Source organism: Hermetia illucens, chromosome 5, assembly GCF_905115235.1.
Source record: "Hermetia illucens chromosome 5, iHerIll2.2.curated.20191125, whole genome shotgun sequence".
NCBI classification, from domain to species: Eukaryota; Metazoa; Arthropoda; class Insecta; order Diptera; family Stratiomyidae; genus Hermetia; species Hermetia illucens.
Genome location: NC_051853.1, coordinates 52379524 through 52396445, shown reverse-complemented (window position 1 = coordinate 52396445; position 16922 = coordinate 52379524). Strand labels below are relative to the sequence as shown.

General features: G+C 41.7%; 1 protein-coding gene across 1 annotated transcript in view; it reads left to right on the top strand.

Moving 5' to 3' along the window:
- Nucleotides 1–16922, top strand: part of LOC119656877 — a 528228-nt gene that overhangs the window by 371039 nt on the left and 140267 nt on the right. Inside the window, exons 7-8 of the mRNA XM_038063542.1 lie at nucleotides 10564–10770; nucleotides 11404–11549. Of these exons, the coding sequence (XP_037919470.1) occupies nucleotides 10564–10770; nucleotides 11404–11549 (353 nt within the window). The remainder of the gene's footprint in view (nucleotides 1–10563; nucleotides 10771–11403; nucleotides 11550–16922) is intronic.

Genomic DNA, 16922 nt, shown 5'->3' with positions numbered 1-16922 from the left:
CAAGATGTGGCTGACAGCGTAAAGGCGGATCACTGAATGTGAGGCTTTGAAAGCTCTGTTGACAACTGGGAGTGAGAATGCGCGTTACAAACAATAATTTAGCTACCATGACAAACTACGGTAGTACAGTGTAGCATATGGCGTATCAATAAAAACTCCCATCTTTGTTTTTGCCAGGAAAGGAGAAAGAAGCAACGATTTCATTACTGCACACCACGTAACAAAAGGGCTTATAGGTCGTCGTGTGGTGGTGGTTCTATATCCTTCTCCGTATGGAAACCACTTCTGCTCTGTCACCTTCGGGTTTTACCTTATACCGGATTTCATTGAGGACTTCCGCAAATGCCCTACGTTTCGTCGGCTTAATGAACAGAGCCGATAGTCTAATCCTTTTACGTCTTCTCGTCTTTTCTGCTACTGGTTTACTATTTGTAGCGTCCTTTGAACAGACGGGTCTCTGCTTTTTCCATAGTCCGTTTTGCAGTGCCCTGTCTGCGATTCATTTGGCACTTACAGTGTTACCACCGGTAAGCGCGGTTCTTTCTGCTATGCTGCCTTGGCTGGAGGAGGTGAAAAAGTTCAATGCCATCTTTCCTTAAACAGTACCCTCTCCGTAAGTCGTGGATCTTGGCCAATTGCTCTATATGTAGAGAGTGATTCAATGTCGGCCTGGAAATAAATACCATCAACATCAAAATTCTCAGAAGCGTAGCCGGCTGGTCTTCATCGATTGCGTCATTTTGTTCGGTCATTGTTCTGATCTGGAGACGGAAAGCTCTCAAATCACTATCTTGCGGATTAACCCAGTTTTGATTCGGACGGACTTTTGCTCCCTCTCAGTCGAGTTCGTTGTACAGCTCAATATTGCAAGTCAGTTCTCGTCAGCGTAATATACATGGCTATACTATCGAAGGCGCGTTTATCTCAATTTTTTACCCACAATCGGTATAAACCCATATCCTTCGCAGATGTCTTTCTTTCGTGTATGATTGTGGCGTGTTATACCGCAGGCAATATCTTAGTCTTCGTAATGGTGAGGCGTCGTCCATTGTTTTGATAGCTGGCTGGCAGTTAGAATCATAGAGAGCGGCAGAGAGGACGACAATGCGATAAATTTTGGATTTGACAGGTTCGTTTATACGTCGACCACAAAGAATGTCAGTTTGGAACGCTGCTATATCCAAGTTACGATAATGCATGAAATAATTTTATAACGCACTTCTCTATTGGCTGAGCTTTGATGCGGGTTTTTAAATTACTCGGTTCTGGGCAGATAACTGCCATTAACAGTGAAAGTGTATGTTTCATTGGTATCGGTCGTAAGAAAATCTATTCGTTCAGTTTCAATTTGAGGTAGCGTTTCAATAGGTGACATTTTGGACAAATTGGTCGAGGTCAGCTTTGTTATGAGATGTTATGAAAACATTATCTGCATAAAGTAGTGTGTAGGGCGCTGGAAGTTTAATGTCCGGTGTGACAGTATTCCTAACAAGAACAAAGAGGAATGGTAAGAGACACAAAGCGGTTTTGATTTACCTGCCACAGTTCCATCTTTACTTTTCCAGTTGCGACACAGCTAACAACTTAACCCAGCGCGCGGTTTGTTGTGGCACTAGGTGTTACAGCAGGGCATACCAATTTTTCATCAACTCATGTCTTCGTCGGGTCATCCGGGTAGTCAGCCGGGCACAATTCCGAAAACTTCGCCGGCGTACGGGCGAGATAGCGAGGGTGTTGTTTAGATGGGCTGATCGGTAGTTCAGATATACAGAACGAGCTGCAGCCAGGATAGGTGTCGGGTAGATCACTCCAGTACTACGTTGAGCAGAATAATGTCGAGGAAGTGCGAGTTTCTAGGAACATTCCTGGGGAGCTCAAAGTATTTGGGATAATACTCCTTTATTTTCGGAAATAGCAGCTAATTTATTTTCTGTGTCCGGAAAGCTAAGTTATATGATCTAAAAACTCTCTTCATGTTTTCCAAGTGCTTTGATGATTGCTACTGTTACATCCAAAACTACTCTAACTAAATTTGTTAAGGAGATTCCCAAAATAAAAAAATATATATCGTGCACGTACGTCATGCGTGATTATTTACAGCTATTCAGAACGAAAATCTATTAAATAAGTATCTCTATAACACGCTTCAACGAAAACTAAAGAAGTATGAGATCTTCCCCCAAACGCAACGCAAGTCCTATGACAACAGAATGATTAATGAGACTTCAAACTTTTACATATTAGCTAGGGCCAGGACAAACTTATTATATTGTTGTGAAACGAACGACATTATCCTGTCACCGTGCAGCATATTGCCATCAAGGTACACAACAAATTACAGTACGACACCTTAATTCTGTGTCACACAATAATCGCATCCTATTGTCTGTTGCTTATCTCAAGCAAGACCGACAGAAAGCAGCAATCGTTTATTAAGTCCTTCCTTGCTGCGGTTAGTCCAGGGAGGAAGATAGTCGACGCTCACTGCTTCTGACAGTGATTCTCCAGCATCCTAATATAATGTAAAAAGGAGGCGTCATTGGGATTTTGCGTTCCTGTTTTCCTTTCTTTTTGACTCTTCCGGTTGTCCCCCGAAAGCTTGTAATGATGATCTCAGATTTTACTCCCTAATACAAGATAAACTTCGTTAAAAAGGCATCCGAAGGATTCCCGTTGCCAAATATCGGAGGATGAAAAAAGTCAAGAAGCAAAAGTAAGGAAGGACGATATCCATTGGTGAAAGCGAAGGGTGTGCAGTAGTGCGTTATTTCTTCAAGTATTTTGCCCAGCAGTGTTTTTTTTGTTATTAAAAAATAATATTGTATTATATCGTCTTTTCCATCCCGTCCCACTTTTGAGGGATGACGTTGATGATCCGACATGACAATCATTGTTTTTTTTGTGTGAGTATGTGTTTTGGGTTGCCTTCTTGCCTAGCAGTGAGCAGCGTGGTTTGAGCTGTTCGCGGCTAGGCGCAAAAAAGGACGACTGATTGTAGTTGAAGCAATGCTTCCAGTGATGGACGTCACACGGTTGGAAAAAGGACATTACCAATTTACGATGGAAATACATCATTTTCGGCGAAGACAAACAAGAACAAAGCCACAAAAAAAGAAACCTGAATGAATGATGTAAGTGCTTCGTCCTTTTTTGTACACGAAGACCTTTCCGATGGGATGCAGAAAAAAGTAATTATCTTTCTTGCAATTTTTTCTGGATTCTACTCCCTTTGTTCGGCTCACTCGCTCGTGACTAGTAGATTTCTTCCCTTCTATTTCACCTTTCATTGATTTTCGTCCGGGACGGTTTCTTATTTTTATGGTGGCCAACGACAATTTCCTGAAGACTTTTAAGCTTACGACGGTGGTAATTTATTTCTGTGTGGGATTTTTCCCATCTTGTGATTTTCATTTCATTTTTATCGGATATTCGAACAAAGAAAGTATTCTCACATTTATTGAAAAAGGAACAACTGGTTTGTACTTTTATTGAAGTTGAAAAAAAAGGGGAATGAATGTTTGTGAGGACAAAGTGTTAATGATGCAGCCAGAGGTTTTTGTACCTGTAAGTTGGCTATCGGAAATCCCATTGTGGTTTATTAAGCTGGGACAGATAAAAGGGACAAATTGATGTCATTTGCTTGATAATGTTGAAAATTGATCATTTGAATCATTATTACTATTTCCATAGATTATGAACAGCAAACTCTGAACCTCGATAATTTAAAGACAACTAATGACTTTTAAATAGCTGATACACTCAGTCAAACTGGAGGAGTGCTTACTGATACATAAATATAGCATAACATTCCATTGCAATGTCAAACATGCAGTTTTTTGTGCAACCATATCCTCCAATAAACTACATATTATCACCGTCATCGGCCCAACAATTGATGATCGCTCAAGATCGGCTTAATAAGAAATTCCAAATATCCCAGTGTGTCCAGTGAGTCAAGGTTTAAAAATAAATAAATAATAAAGCCTTGTCTGCCTGTCATGCTCCTCGATAATGGTAGTGAGAGAGGGTGGTCGGAATGCTGGCCTTCTCTAACTCGACCCAGATTTCCAAAGATATAAGCTGTACACACTGGGCCTAAGTGAAGTAAGATGGTGGGACTCTAGAAGGTAATACTCTCTCTCTTGTCACATTAATGGCACTGCGATTTTGACGTCTGGAGAGTAGTAGCAAAGGGGGTTTATGCGGACTGCTCCTTCAAGCAAAAGAGAAATCCTTTCGGCCAACAATGTACTCTAACGGGGTAAAGCCACTTGGCTTGACAGTCTCTCCGGAGGGTTATTTATCGCTGTACATCTAGTCTCTGCAAATCTACTCCTTTTACTCGTATGAACATATTGCGAAGCCGAGGTTCAAAGCCGATTCCGTCAGGGGTGCTTCTTGTCACCGATTTTATTTTTATTGTTTTTGGTTTTAAGGAACATTCTTCACGCTACCTTGCCTGGTAAACGTGAAGGAGTTCAATTGACTATGACGTTTTTCCTCAATCACTTCAACTATGCTGATGAAATCTGTTTGCTCTCTCACCGGCTTATGGACCTTAGCCAGGTGACTCTGTATTTAGAAAGAGTGGCAGGTGGAGTTGGAATGACAATAAACACGAAAAGAAAAGGTTCTCAGTCTGACTGGTCACGACACTCTCCCTATCGGCGTTAATATGGTAGAACATCGAAAGCTTCCATTAATTTGTGTATCTAGTATACGTGATGTCTTCCGATGTTACACCGAACTGAATATTGCCCAAAGCAATAACAGCCAGAGATCTGCTTTCACTGCATTTTCTAAAATCTGGAAATCCAGTTATTTCAACACCAAGATCAAGTTGAAATTCAAAAGCTCTCACCTCATACATCATCGGAGTATGCTGACCTGATACTATTTCAAACGACACGACTCGGGAAGTCCTGGAAGGTGCTGAAGCGCATTTCAGCGAACCGCGGATGATGTCGAGTAGGTGAGGTTGACGCGCTATGCCTCCCCAAAAGATGAATGCCAATCATATATAAATATTCCTATTTTTTCGGCTACTGTTCTTGCTACTATAGTCCTTCTGCACTGAGCCTTCTTCGCCAATACGAATTAGGAGACCAACCCAATGTACTCTTTTGAGCTAGATTATTCACATCCACGCGGTCATGAAAGCGCTCATACGTTTCTTAGTTTTGTAAGCTACAAAATCTTCCACGCTGTAGGGGATTTCCTCCTTCTTCGGAGGAGAACTCTTCCCTCGAACGTGACCCGTTTCCAATTTTCATTGCTCTGTGTTAACTACATTTTGACACTATTGCTAAAGATTTGTTCCCCACCATAGCTGACAACTTTCTGAGGAGCTTGATTTTGTGGTGAGAAATTCTAAAGCGTAAAAATATAGAGCAATCCATTACTCACCTATCTTGGGATAGTGGATTGTGAAAAGCAGACTTGTAGGACTTTTTACGCTCGTAAGCATATTGGTTTTCATTTAGCGGGTAGGGCCTTAGCGCTTTCTTGCAAATGCGATGTTCAATCAGTCTCTCAAATAAGCAAGAATGGTGTAAAGGTAATCTGTTTGAAGTTGTTTGGGTTTGAATAATCAACTTTTAGTATAAAGGTTACCTTAACCTTTTGCCAAGTAGTATGTACGTAACCCATAGCAAGGTATTCTAGTGAAATATTTCTTAGAAATCACTCTAGGTACTCTAAACCCTCCTACAGGATTGCTGGTTATATACCATCCATGTCAAGTAATTAAAAGTGCTCAAATAATAGGGTTTCGATTCGCTAGCTCTTTTGCCCCATTCTGTCACTTGTTCTCCGCAATGGTGAACTTCCAAGAACAAGGATCCAAGGGTTTGGACAAAGTCAACTCTCGAGTTTGGTTTTCTCATTGAACCCAACTATTCGCTCTCATCAATTTTAAAGACTTTATACAGCCTTGAAGTTTTTCGCGTTTTAGTTTTCCAGTTTTAGGAGCGTTTTATATTCCCACTGTTGGTTCTGGATTTCAACCAGTTTTCATTCTGATTGCTTTTACAATCATGAGTAAAAAACCTCTGGTGGATTTCCTGAATTATAATATTATACCGCATTTGCCCGGGCAATAGGATAAGCCTCTTCACAGCACTCTGAAAGCGTGCAATTCACAATTTCCAATTGGTTTTCTATCGTCAAAGGAGTCCTTAGTCATCTTGGAAGCTGCACTTTATGCCAAGGGCTTCATTGAAATTCGTCCAATTCATTTTCCTAAGATGGAGGACATCGATGCAGCTAAGAGTGGCCTTTATTTCGAAAGCGGGTACAAATAATCCTTTTTAACCTAAATCTTTCAGACCAAGCACTTGTACTTAAAACAGTGGAGGAGGCCATAAGCAACCATATTAGAACTAACGTTTCAATGCGCAATCCCGAGCAGGAGGGTCAATCATAATTACCCTGTATCAGCTGATGAATGTAGTACGGAATGCACAAATGAAATAACATTGTGTTTGCTTCAAATCGCACACCGAGACACATAATGTCCGGATCCACAAGGGAGTAGGAGACCCTAAGCCTCTGAATGGGCAGAATGATAGTGTGTAGTCAAGTACTGACTGGTAAATATTGTATGGTCATGAGCACTGCTTGAAGTTGTCCACGGGAGTATGGTATTTGATGAACTCCTAGGAGAGATAGCAAAAACTGGAGGACATGTCCAAGGTTTCACTAATAATACTGTTCTAATCTATACGGGTAAATATGAGGATGTCTTGTGGGACCAAATCCAAACTGGACTTTGGATCACTAGTTACTGGGGCAGGAAGGCGGGGCTGCGCTCAAATCCACTCTAATATAGTACTATTCAGCGGAAGCTTGAAAGCCATGAGGTCAAATATTTGCAAATTACACTATACCAAAAACTACTCTGGAAGACCCATGTTGAAAAAACTACGAGGGCTCAAATGACTTTCTGTGTCCATAGCAACGAAAAATGCTGTACTGCATATACACAGCAATTATTATCTATGGGGTGGTAGTTCGGGCAGAAAGAACTAAACTCAGCACAGCGGCCAGGTAGTTACACAAACTTCAAAGAATGGCTTACAGGAGTATCAGTGGGGCAATTAGGACATGCCAAACGACATCCCTGGATATCCTCCCCATTTCCACCCACAGATGTGACAAAGAAGGCAATATTAAGAAAGGCCGGAAGTATCGGTTAGCCGGAGAGCCTGAATCGAGGGAAAATTGATATTTCTACGCGGTATCCCGAGTTCCTGATACCAAGAGATAACATGAAAACCAGGTTTCATTTCGTTAAGAAGTTTGGAACAACTTCGAGTAACGAGGCTAACTGGGACAGCATAGCATTGATATATGGCTTAAACAAACAACTGATTTTTTTGGCACACTGACGAATACCTCATAGGGAAGGGAGCGGGCGTCGGGCTCATTGGCCCAAGAAAAACGCAATCTGAACCAATGAGTAAGGACACTAGTATATTCTAGGTTGAAATACACGCCATGGACAGATGTGTTTCCTTCAACCTCCAGAGGAGCTATAGGGAGCAGAATATTGCTATCCTGACCGACAGCCAAACACTTAAGTCCTACCGGGTTAATTCCAAACTGGTATTGGAACTCGTTGAGAAACTGAACGCACTTGACTTGAGGAAAGTCTGGAAACTTTGGGTTCCAGGCCATGTTGGTTTCAGAAGGCAATAAGGCAGCGGACGAACTGGCCAGAAAGGGAGCAAGGATACCTCTCCACGCATCAGAACTCTTCATTGGAGTCGGAAATGGGTTCATGGCTACTACATCAAAACGCGAAGAGGAACAGCTAGGGGAACTCAGGATGCGAACCTAGGAGCGAACGATTATTTAAACCTCCCCAAGAAGAGCCTTCGGATCCGAGTAGGAATACTCACTGCACGCTAAACTATCACCTAGGGAAGCTAGGGATAACTATGTATGGACAATGTCTGCAGACTCTATGAGCAAATTGGCAAATCCATAAAGACGCAAGTTTTAGATCTTGAGAACATCTTATCGAGGAAGACGCCAGGCCCCTCGACTGATCAAGTATTACAGATTTTATTAGACAGAACCCATGGTTCTTGTGCCGGAAACATATAAGGGCAATCCTTCATTCCAGTCTCAATCCAATAGTTCCCCTGGAGGTTAAAGTAGGGAAACTTATGAATCTATGGTATATGTCTCCATATGAAATATAGTGGAATGCTTAGTCCTAGTGGCATGCTTAGTCCTAGTCCTCTGCTGTAAGTGTTCCCGCTTTTCTCTACTTTCTCTGTTGGTCTATCGTTTTCAATTTGCTCCTTGAAAAGAAATTATATTCCTCGGCATCAGTAATTCGTGATACCCTCAGAAAAATGTCGACCTTCCTTCGGCGCTGATATCCGAGGATTCGTTCTACCTTTGAGTGAAGATGAAGAGGAGTTAATTCCAAAAGGACCTCCAGAATTTTTCAGTCTTCTGAAGAGGACTTATTATATTTCCAGAATGATCTCCGCGATTGTCGAACCCAATTTTCATCCGTGACAACTAAAGATAATCTTTTTCGGTACATGTTTCCAATATTCGTCTCCTAGGTTAGGTTTAGTCTAAAGTTTCCAAATACTTGACGTCTGCTGTCTGTTTAATTTTTATGCAATTCAGCTTTTAAATGATTAAGCTGTCTTTTCTTAGCGAATAATATTGCGGCGTGTTGGCTGGGTTTATGATTAGCCCAATTCACACTCCCAATTTGACTCTTCCACATAGGCTGCTTTCATATGTACCCTTCCGAATTATACGAATTCGCATGCGTAACCTGGGGTCTTTATTCTAGGATATGTAAGCTCTCACAGGAATCCGTCAACTACTATACTCCATATTAGCGGTGATAGTATCCCACCTTGTGGACAATCTTTCGTTGTGTAAATGAAAATAGAAACGATATCTGCTCATTTTCAAGGTTTTGTACAAAACAAAATCTAACTAAAATCAGTTTAATGTCTATCTGTCTGTCTGCCACATACGTTTTTCTCGGAGACTATTGTAGCGGTTCACACCCAATTTGGTTGAAAGGTGGAAACTGCGGACGCTCACACATACAGTGAATTACATAATTCTACATCGAATTTAAGGGTGGGGGTCCCCATACATGCAAAAGGGGGTGTGCATATTTTTTCCATCAAATCATCAGTCAGTCATGTGGGACATCAAAGGAAAGGTCTCGATTCATACTTTCCGAAGCCGGTCTTAGTTTTGGTATTTGCTGGGAAGTTGGGGAGGCCGGGACGTCAGGAAGGAGGAAGAAGCCAACCAAAAAAATCTGAAAAAAAGACCCGAGGCTGTTCCGAAATACCCTCCATACGGATATTTGTTCAAATAAAGTTAATAATAGCATATTACCGTAATTTTTAGCAATTGGCTGCAAAATCCCCCTTAAGTTTATTCTAACACCACGAATGTAGAGCATGATCCTCCCAAGTTTGATGAGAATCACACTATTACTAATTAAGTTATAATAGATCATAGTTGTCGCTTCTTTGCAAATTCAAGGGTTTGAATGCTATTATCACCGGAATGTGGATATTCTCACAATATAAGGATATATTACGTGCTAGATACTTACGGGACAAATGTCCACTCAAATGTCCTTATAAAAAATTACACAAGACCTTTTATACCTGAAGCGTCCAACTTCCGATTTCCCGACTTTTTCCACTTCCTGTTCTTTAAAATTTTGTTCATCTAGAAGGATAGGATGTTCCCCACTCCACATAGAGTTATTTAGTTGATATCTATTGCATCCCGTAATATGCGTCAATCGATGCTGGGCAATTTCGTTTGATCGCCTTGTCCGTCAAAAATGTTGACATGGATCCAAGATCTTCTCCATTGCTTTCAGTCCGAAGAATGTCATCCAAATTGACCTAAAATACTTAATGTAAAAAGAATCTTTTTCACATGATTTCGGAACGAAGAACACTTTCACTTACTTTCATGCCTTTGGTATGTGTCCACAGGGCTATACTGTACGTTATTGCCCTTAGAGCTTTCGGCTGCGGGGGAATAGTGCTGAGAACATACCAGATAGATAGATCGACACTGGAGGATTTCAGCGGCCTATTTCACTATAGTTTCCTAGTATACCTGCTATAGTATTCTCCTTAAACGGGCAGCTGGCACTCGCATGATCACTCTGTTGAGGCTTCCACTACTGTCTCCACTTCCAATTCGTTCCTGAGGTTAAACGAACTTACGAGAACATTTTAACTTTTAAATAGTCATCCTTATACTCATTTTGGCAAGGAATCAATTATATATAAAATGGAGGATCGACGAATTATGAGCCACACTAAGCAATTATTTGTAGGCTAATCATTGGGATGCAATTTGCTATGCCTTTGAGAGGCAGTTTTCGAATAGCTCTAATTATTTGTTTTTATGCATTTGTGCTTTTGTTGAAAATAAATTTATTTCACTTGTGAGGAATCTCACTCTATTTCCTAAAATTACATACAATCCAGACTTTTATCCAGCCAAGTAATTAAAATTCGTGAATATTTCCCTTTTTCTTTTCAGGACGACCCGAACCCGTAGTGACATGGTTCAATGGTTCGCAGCCACTTCAGATTGGTAACGGTGTGCTTATGGGGCGACATGTTACAGTGAATCGTCTTGAAGTGCATCAACTAACCCGAGATGCACTTAATAACACTTACAGATGTGAAGCATCGAATACAAAGTTAGCACCACCGTCTATTAAAACCGTACGCCTTGAAATGTTATGTAAGTACTCATTATGCTCTTCTCTACGTCACCCACATACATTCCAATGCATCCCGGCGCTAACCACCCTTCCGGGTGAATATGTCTGCAGTGTCACCCCTATCCATATAAGTGAATCACATAATCCGAAACATAAGGCAGATTGCTATGCTCAATGGGGAGCAGGGCGACAAGTGTGCAAAGTGGATTCTTTTATTCGAGCCACAACCGGCAGTTTTACAGATTGTAATGAAAGTATTTTTATTCTTTGGAAAATCTGTAATTGTCAAAGTCTGTAGTCCTGGAGTATCTATTAAATTATTCTTCATAGTAGAAATGAGCTCTCCAAATGGCAGCAGTCACCAATAGTAATGCAATTCCAACTCGCAAATAACAAGTCCTTTCTCTTTGTTTCCTTTTTGTAACTCTCAAATTTGCAAAATGTCAATGCCGATACTTTCATTCCACTCTGTAATTCGTGCAAAATTTATAGATTTTTGATACGTCTGAGCCACATTGCTTCTTAATTGCAATTAATGCCCTCAACTGTAAATAACTTGACGCTGCCGGGTGCTATGTTGGGGGAGCGTAGTACCAAACAACCCTTGAGTGCTTATGACGACTGGTTACTAAGTGCGATTATTTTCGTTTCAGTAAAGCCAATATATGTAAATATTACGGAGAAACCTAAAATGTTCACATCTGGCAGCGAATACATTCTGACGTGTGTTGTTGTGGGATCCGTGCCAGACACCGAAATCAAGTGGATGCAAAATAATCGGTCCTTCAAAAGGGGGAATGTAAGTATATTTTTAGCTTGCTATATTCATTCTCAAAACGAATATTGCTATATATAAGTTTATGTGTTTATTGCAGTATTTTTTATGATCTTTTTAATATATAAGAATACTGACTTTTTGCAAGGATTTGGAGTCTTTGAGGCATAATTATCAACGCAATTAATAGCTATTATCCTGCTACCCAAACCTCTGCATAGTTTTCACCTTGGAAAATCCATCAAGTTGTCTATAAAAAGAAGTATTTATCAAGTTTATATTGCTACGTAATGCTTGGCTGATGGACAATTAGATGGACAGTGGGTAATTATAACTGATGGTTGTATTGAGTGACATATACTTTTTCGCTCACTCCAACTATCATGATGCCGTGTTTTGTTCGGCGAAACCATATGTAGCAAGTCGTGAAACCGGAAGCTGGACGCTTCATGTATAACAGGTTTTGTGTACTTCTTTTATAAACATTAACATTTGACTGTAATACATGCATATATAAACGTAGGAATATTTACTTTCCCCTGATATTGACATTCAAAGTCAGCGGCAAGTTAGACCTATTATAACTTTGTTAGTAATAGTGCGATTTCCACCAAACTGGTAGAATCATGCTCTATATAATAGCCTACATTGTTTCAAAATTTCGTGGTTCTAGGATGAACTTAAGGCGAGTTTTGCAGCCAATTACCAAGAATTACCGTAATATACTACTCTTCTTATTCTTCAGCCTTTGCCCCGTTCACAAGCGGGGTTGCCTCGTCGTGATCGGTTTTGCCATTTGGCTCTATCAAATGCCCGATCTGGATGCAATCTCGGGGCTTTTAAATCCTCATCCAGCGTATCAAGCTACCGTTGTTTCGGAAGGCCTTCGGTCGTTTACCATCGACTTCAATGTTTAGACCAATCTTGGCAAGTGAATTTTCGTTGCCGCGAATTATGTGACCATACTATCGAAGACGCCTCTCTCGCAGGTTTTCCACGATCAGTGAAATTCCATATCAATCGCGCAAATCCCCATTTCGGATGTGATCAAAATGTGTCACGCCACTAGTCCAACGCAACAGCTTCGTCTCCATTACCGCAAGACGCTTGTGTTTTATAGTCGGCAAACACTCAGAACCGAGGGTGACAATTTTAGATTTGAGACGTTCGTTGATACGTCGATCACAAAGAATACCAGTTGTGGAATGCCACTTCATCCAGGTTGCGTTAATGCGTGGAGCAATTTCATAACGTAGTTCTCCATTGGCTGATTGCGTTGACCCGAGGTATTTAAATCGCTCCGTTCTGGGCAGATCACTGCCGCTGACAGTGATTGTACCTGTTTCATGGGGATCGGTCATCAAAAATTCAGTTTTGTTTGTGTGCATGGCATGAGGCATGCCATGCATGAGGGTTGCATGAGGCGATCATTCCATTTTTCAACAAGTTGCTCGAGATCATTTTTACTATAAGATGCTAGGAAAATTTCATCTGTATAAAGCAGTGTGTAGGGCGCTGGACGTTGGATATCCCGTGTGACGTTGTGCATAACAAGAACAAAGAGGAGTGGTGAGAGGGCGCTTCCTTGATGACCAACAGAGACACGAAGCGGTTTTGATACACCCGCCATATTTCGAACTTTACTTTTCGGATCGTGGTAGAGTAATTGACCCTAGCGCACGAGTTTGTGTGGCATACGGTCAAACGCTTTCTCTGGGCCCGGAAATGCATTGTAAAAAGGGTGATGCTTCCCACGGTGTTTCTCCATGAGTAACCGCGCAGCGTGTATTGTGTCAGTAGTTCCGCAGTTTTTGACAAATACGGCTTGATTCACACGTTTTCGCGAATAGGATTGTCAAGAATGCGTTCAAAAATCTTCATTGTATGGGAAAGTAATAGGATCGGACGGTAATTTGAACATTCTGCTGGACAACCTTTCTTTTCCCATATTGGAACAGTGGTACTTTATTGCCAGTCAGATGGTGTTCTTCCTTCCTGAATAGCCCGATTAAAGAATTCACTGGGTTGAAGCTCTTCGGTTTCCAGAGCTCAAATGCGATGTTGTCAGGTACTGTTGCTTTCTCCGATTTCGTTCGTTTTATTGCCTCTTTGACTTCAGTTATGCTGACAGTTCAGTTCAGTTGAAATCTGCTCCAAGTATTCTCGCCATCTATCCTTTATGGCTCGACGGTTGGTAAGCACAGCTTCGTGCTTGTCATTAAGAGCAACGGAAGTGTTCGATATCCTGTGTGCGTTCGTTACGGCTTTTGGCAAGTAGATATCGTAAAAATTCGGGTGACAGCGGCTACTTTCTTGACTTCCCGGTTGGCGTTCTTATAAATTTACCAATTGGCCGGTATTTTGTCGTCGAGGAATTTGTGGTAGAAGCGTTTCTTGTCACGGATCTTCATTTCAGCATCATGATTCCAAAGTCAAGTATCTCAGTTGATGTACCGCTTATCTGGCTTGATGACTCCAAGGGTTGTAGAGGCGCTTTGTGGATCGTGTCTTTCATTTGGTTCCACGATTCTTCGACATTCGTAATGGCTGGTAATCGCGTAAATGAGGTCAGTTCTTCTTTCTTCTCACGGAGTTCCCACCAATTAATGCGCGGCGTGCCTGTGCGTTCCTCGAGCTGTTTTATCGGTGGCTTAATTTGCAGTGCGGCAATAACCGGCCGATGTTGAGGTGCGATAGTCCCATAGGGAACGGCTTTACAATTAGTTCCAGTGGTAAAATGTCGGCGTCTTATGAGAATATAGTGGATTTGCGTTTTACTGTTCCTACTATAAAATGTAAGAAGATGAGACAATCGTTTGATGAACCATGTATTCATAAATACAAAGTCCTGAGTGTCTGCAAAATCGATTATACGCTCGCCACCCTCATTGGGCGCTCCAAACCCCTCTTCACCCACATGACCATTAAGGTCGCCGGCAATTATGATATATTGATCAGCAGGCACACAAGTTTTTCATCAAGAAGTTGCCAGATGGCATCTTTCTCGGCATCAGTGGTGCGTACGCGGTGAAGAAGTAAATAGTGCGATCAGCTGATACAATGGTGAGCTTCATCAACCAGTCATCAAATCGTTCGACATCTTTAATGGCATCACGAAACCCTCTGACACGGCAATGCCAACACCCTATTGAGTGTGTGGACTACCAAAATAGAGAAGTTTATAGCCATTTTTACCGCGTTCGCATTCTATGTTCCAGCTTTTGGCACCAGACCATTCTTGCAGAGCGCAGATATCAATGCGCCTTTTCCGAAGAGCTCTTGCGAGTTCCTCAGTTTTTCCGGTTAGAGTGCCAACATTTAGCCTGCAGACACCTATTTGTTTTGCTCGGACTAACGTACTTACGTCCGGATGCCGTCCATGCATCAAGAACCATCGTCTATTTCCTGACAGGACCGGGGCCCGTCGTAATGCGTCGACTGAGGTGGACGGTGTCTCTTACTCGATCCAATCATGTTGTTTCTAATGACATTGAATGCATTTTTGTAGCGGGACCTGTTAGCAAGAGAGATCAACTCCGCATGCTATGTTAATAGCAGTTGCTGATGAAAATTGAGATAATTGTTTAAAATGTTTAACATGTCGTTTGCGATCTCTAAACGCAGTTAATATTATTGGCAGCTTTGGCCTTTATTAAGAGCTTCCGGCGGGCTATTATATATTTCCAGCTAAAATAGAAGCTCCCGAAATATATATCTACAATAAAAAATAAAAATTGTAGTTTGGAGTAAGCTACTGATCTATCAGTTTTAGGCTATATCGAACCTCTTAATATAACGAACCCTCGAAGCATATCATACGTATGATATCATACTTGAAGATTTCAACTGCCAGGTAGGGACGGAGCTTGCATTCAGGCGATGCGTCGGCTCCCATAGTCTACATGAGCAAAACATTGGTAACGGACCGCAGACTTTTCAATTAACAGTGTCACACGAAATGCCTGCTGGAAGCACCTGGTTTGCGCGGAAGGTATACACACAAATATACTTGGGCTTCTCCAGACGGGTCGCTTTCAAACAAATTGACTACGTACTGATTGAACGCCACCACCTCTCAGTTTTGATGAATGTCAGAACATATAGGGGGGCTAACATCGACTCGAACCACTGCCTTGTTGGCATGGTGCTCCGAGCTCAAATAATACCTGTCAATGCCCTCTGACAATAAGGTGAGAGTGAATACCGAAGCCATCCACAATACAGCCTTTCTAACACCTATAAGGGGGAAATGGATAAAATAACCCCAGCTAACAGGTGCCCTGGAAATTAAGCATCAACTAATTATCTTCATAAACACCTGAAGGACGCCATCATTAACACGGCCACAAACATAGTTAGCCTAAGTTGTAGAAAAATTCCGAATAACTGGCTCGAGGATGAATGTAAGCTCGCAAAGGTACAGAAGAACACTGGTTACCGAGTAATGTTGCATCCTCAAAGAACGCAAGTACGTGCAGAAACTTATCAAAAATTCCAGCTAGTGTTGAAGCGACTTCGCAGACGGAAGAAGGAAGCCTGGGAGAACCAACCTGTCTGTGAACTCAAAAAGTATAGAGAGCAACCGCATCAGCCGCGGAAGTTCTACCAACAGCAGGATGGAGTCTTATACATATCGATGTTCATTTTGTTTAGACAAAGAGGGACTTCTGATTTCCGATAGATGCGGGCAACTAAGATATCAGCGAGTTGGAGGTCCCATCAACTAAAGACGAAGGATAAATGCTGCCAAGCATGAAAGAAACAGTTCGTGCAATTCATCGGTTTAAAAATCATAAGTCGCCAGGAGCCTATGGAACTACAGCCGATTTTGTTACATATGTAGGCTAGGAACTACATCAGACTGTTTATCAACTGATACTCATCAAGGTGTGGGACAGCGAATCAATGCGTCACGATTGGTAACCAGGGATTATCTGTCCCATACATAAAAAGGTGAAATCACGCAGTGCAGCAATTATAGAGGTATCACGTTGCTGAGCACTACTTATAAGATATTTTCCGCTATCTTTCTAGGTCGGATAGCCCCATACGTCCAGAACATCATTGGTCCATACCAAAGAGGCTTCACTCCAAGCAAATCAGAAGCAGATCAGATTTGCTCTCTGCAGCAAGCGATGGAAAAACTGCTAGAATATGCCACCTATGACGGCATAGCCAGGGTGAAACTGTACACGGCCTTGAGAGAATTCGGTATCCCGACGAAATTGATAAGATTGAATAGGCGGACCTTGACCAATGTGCGAGGCCAGACAAAAGCAGCAGGATCACTCTCGAGATTATTCAACATCAGCAATGGTTTAAGAGAGGAGGATGCCTAACCCGGGTCTGGAAGAAATGATCTGTAATGCTGAGGTAAATACGAGAGGCACTATCTCC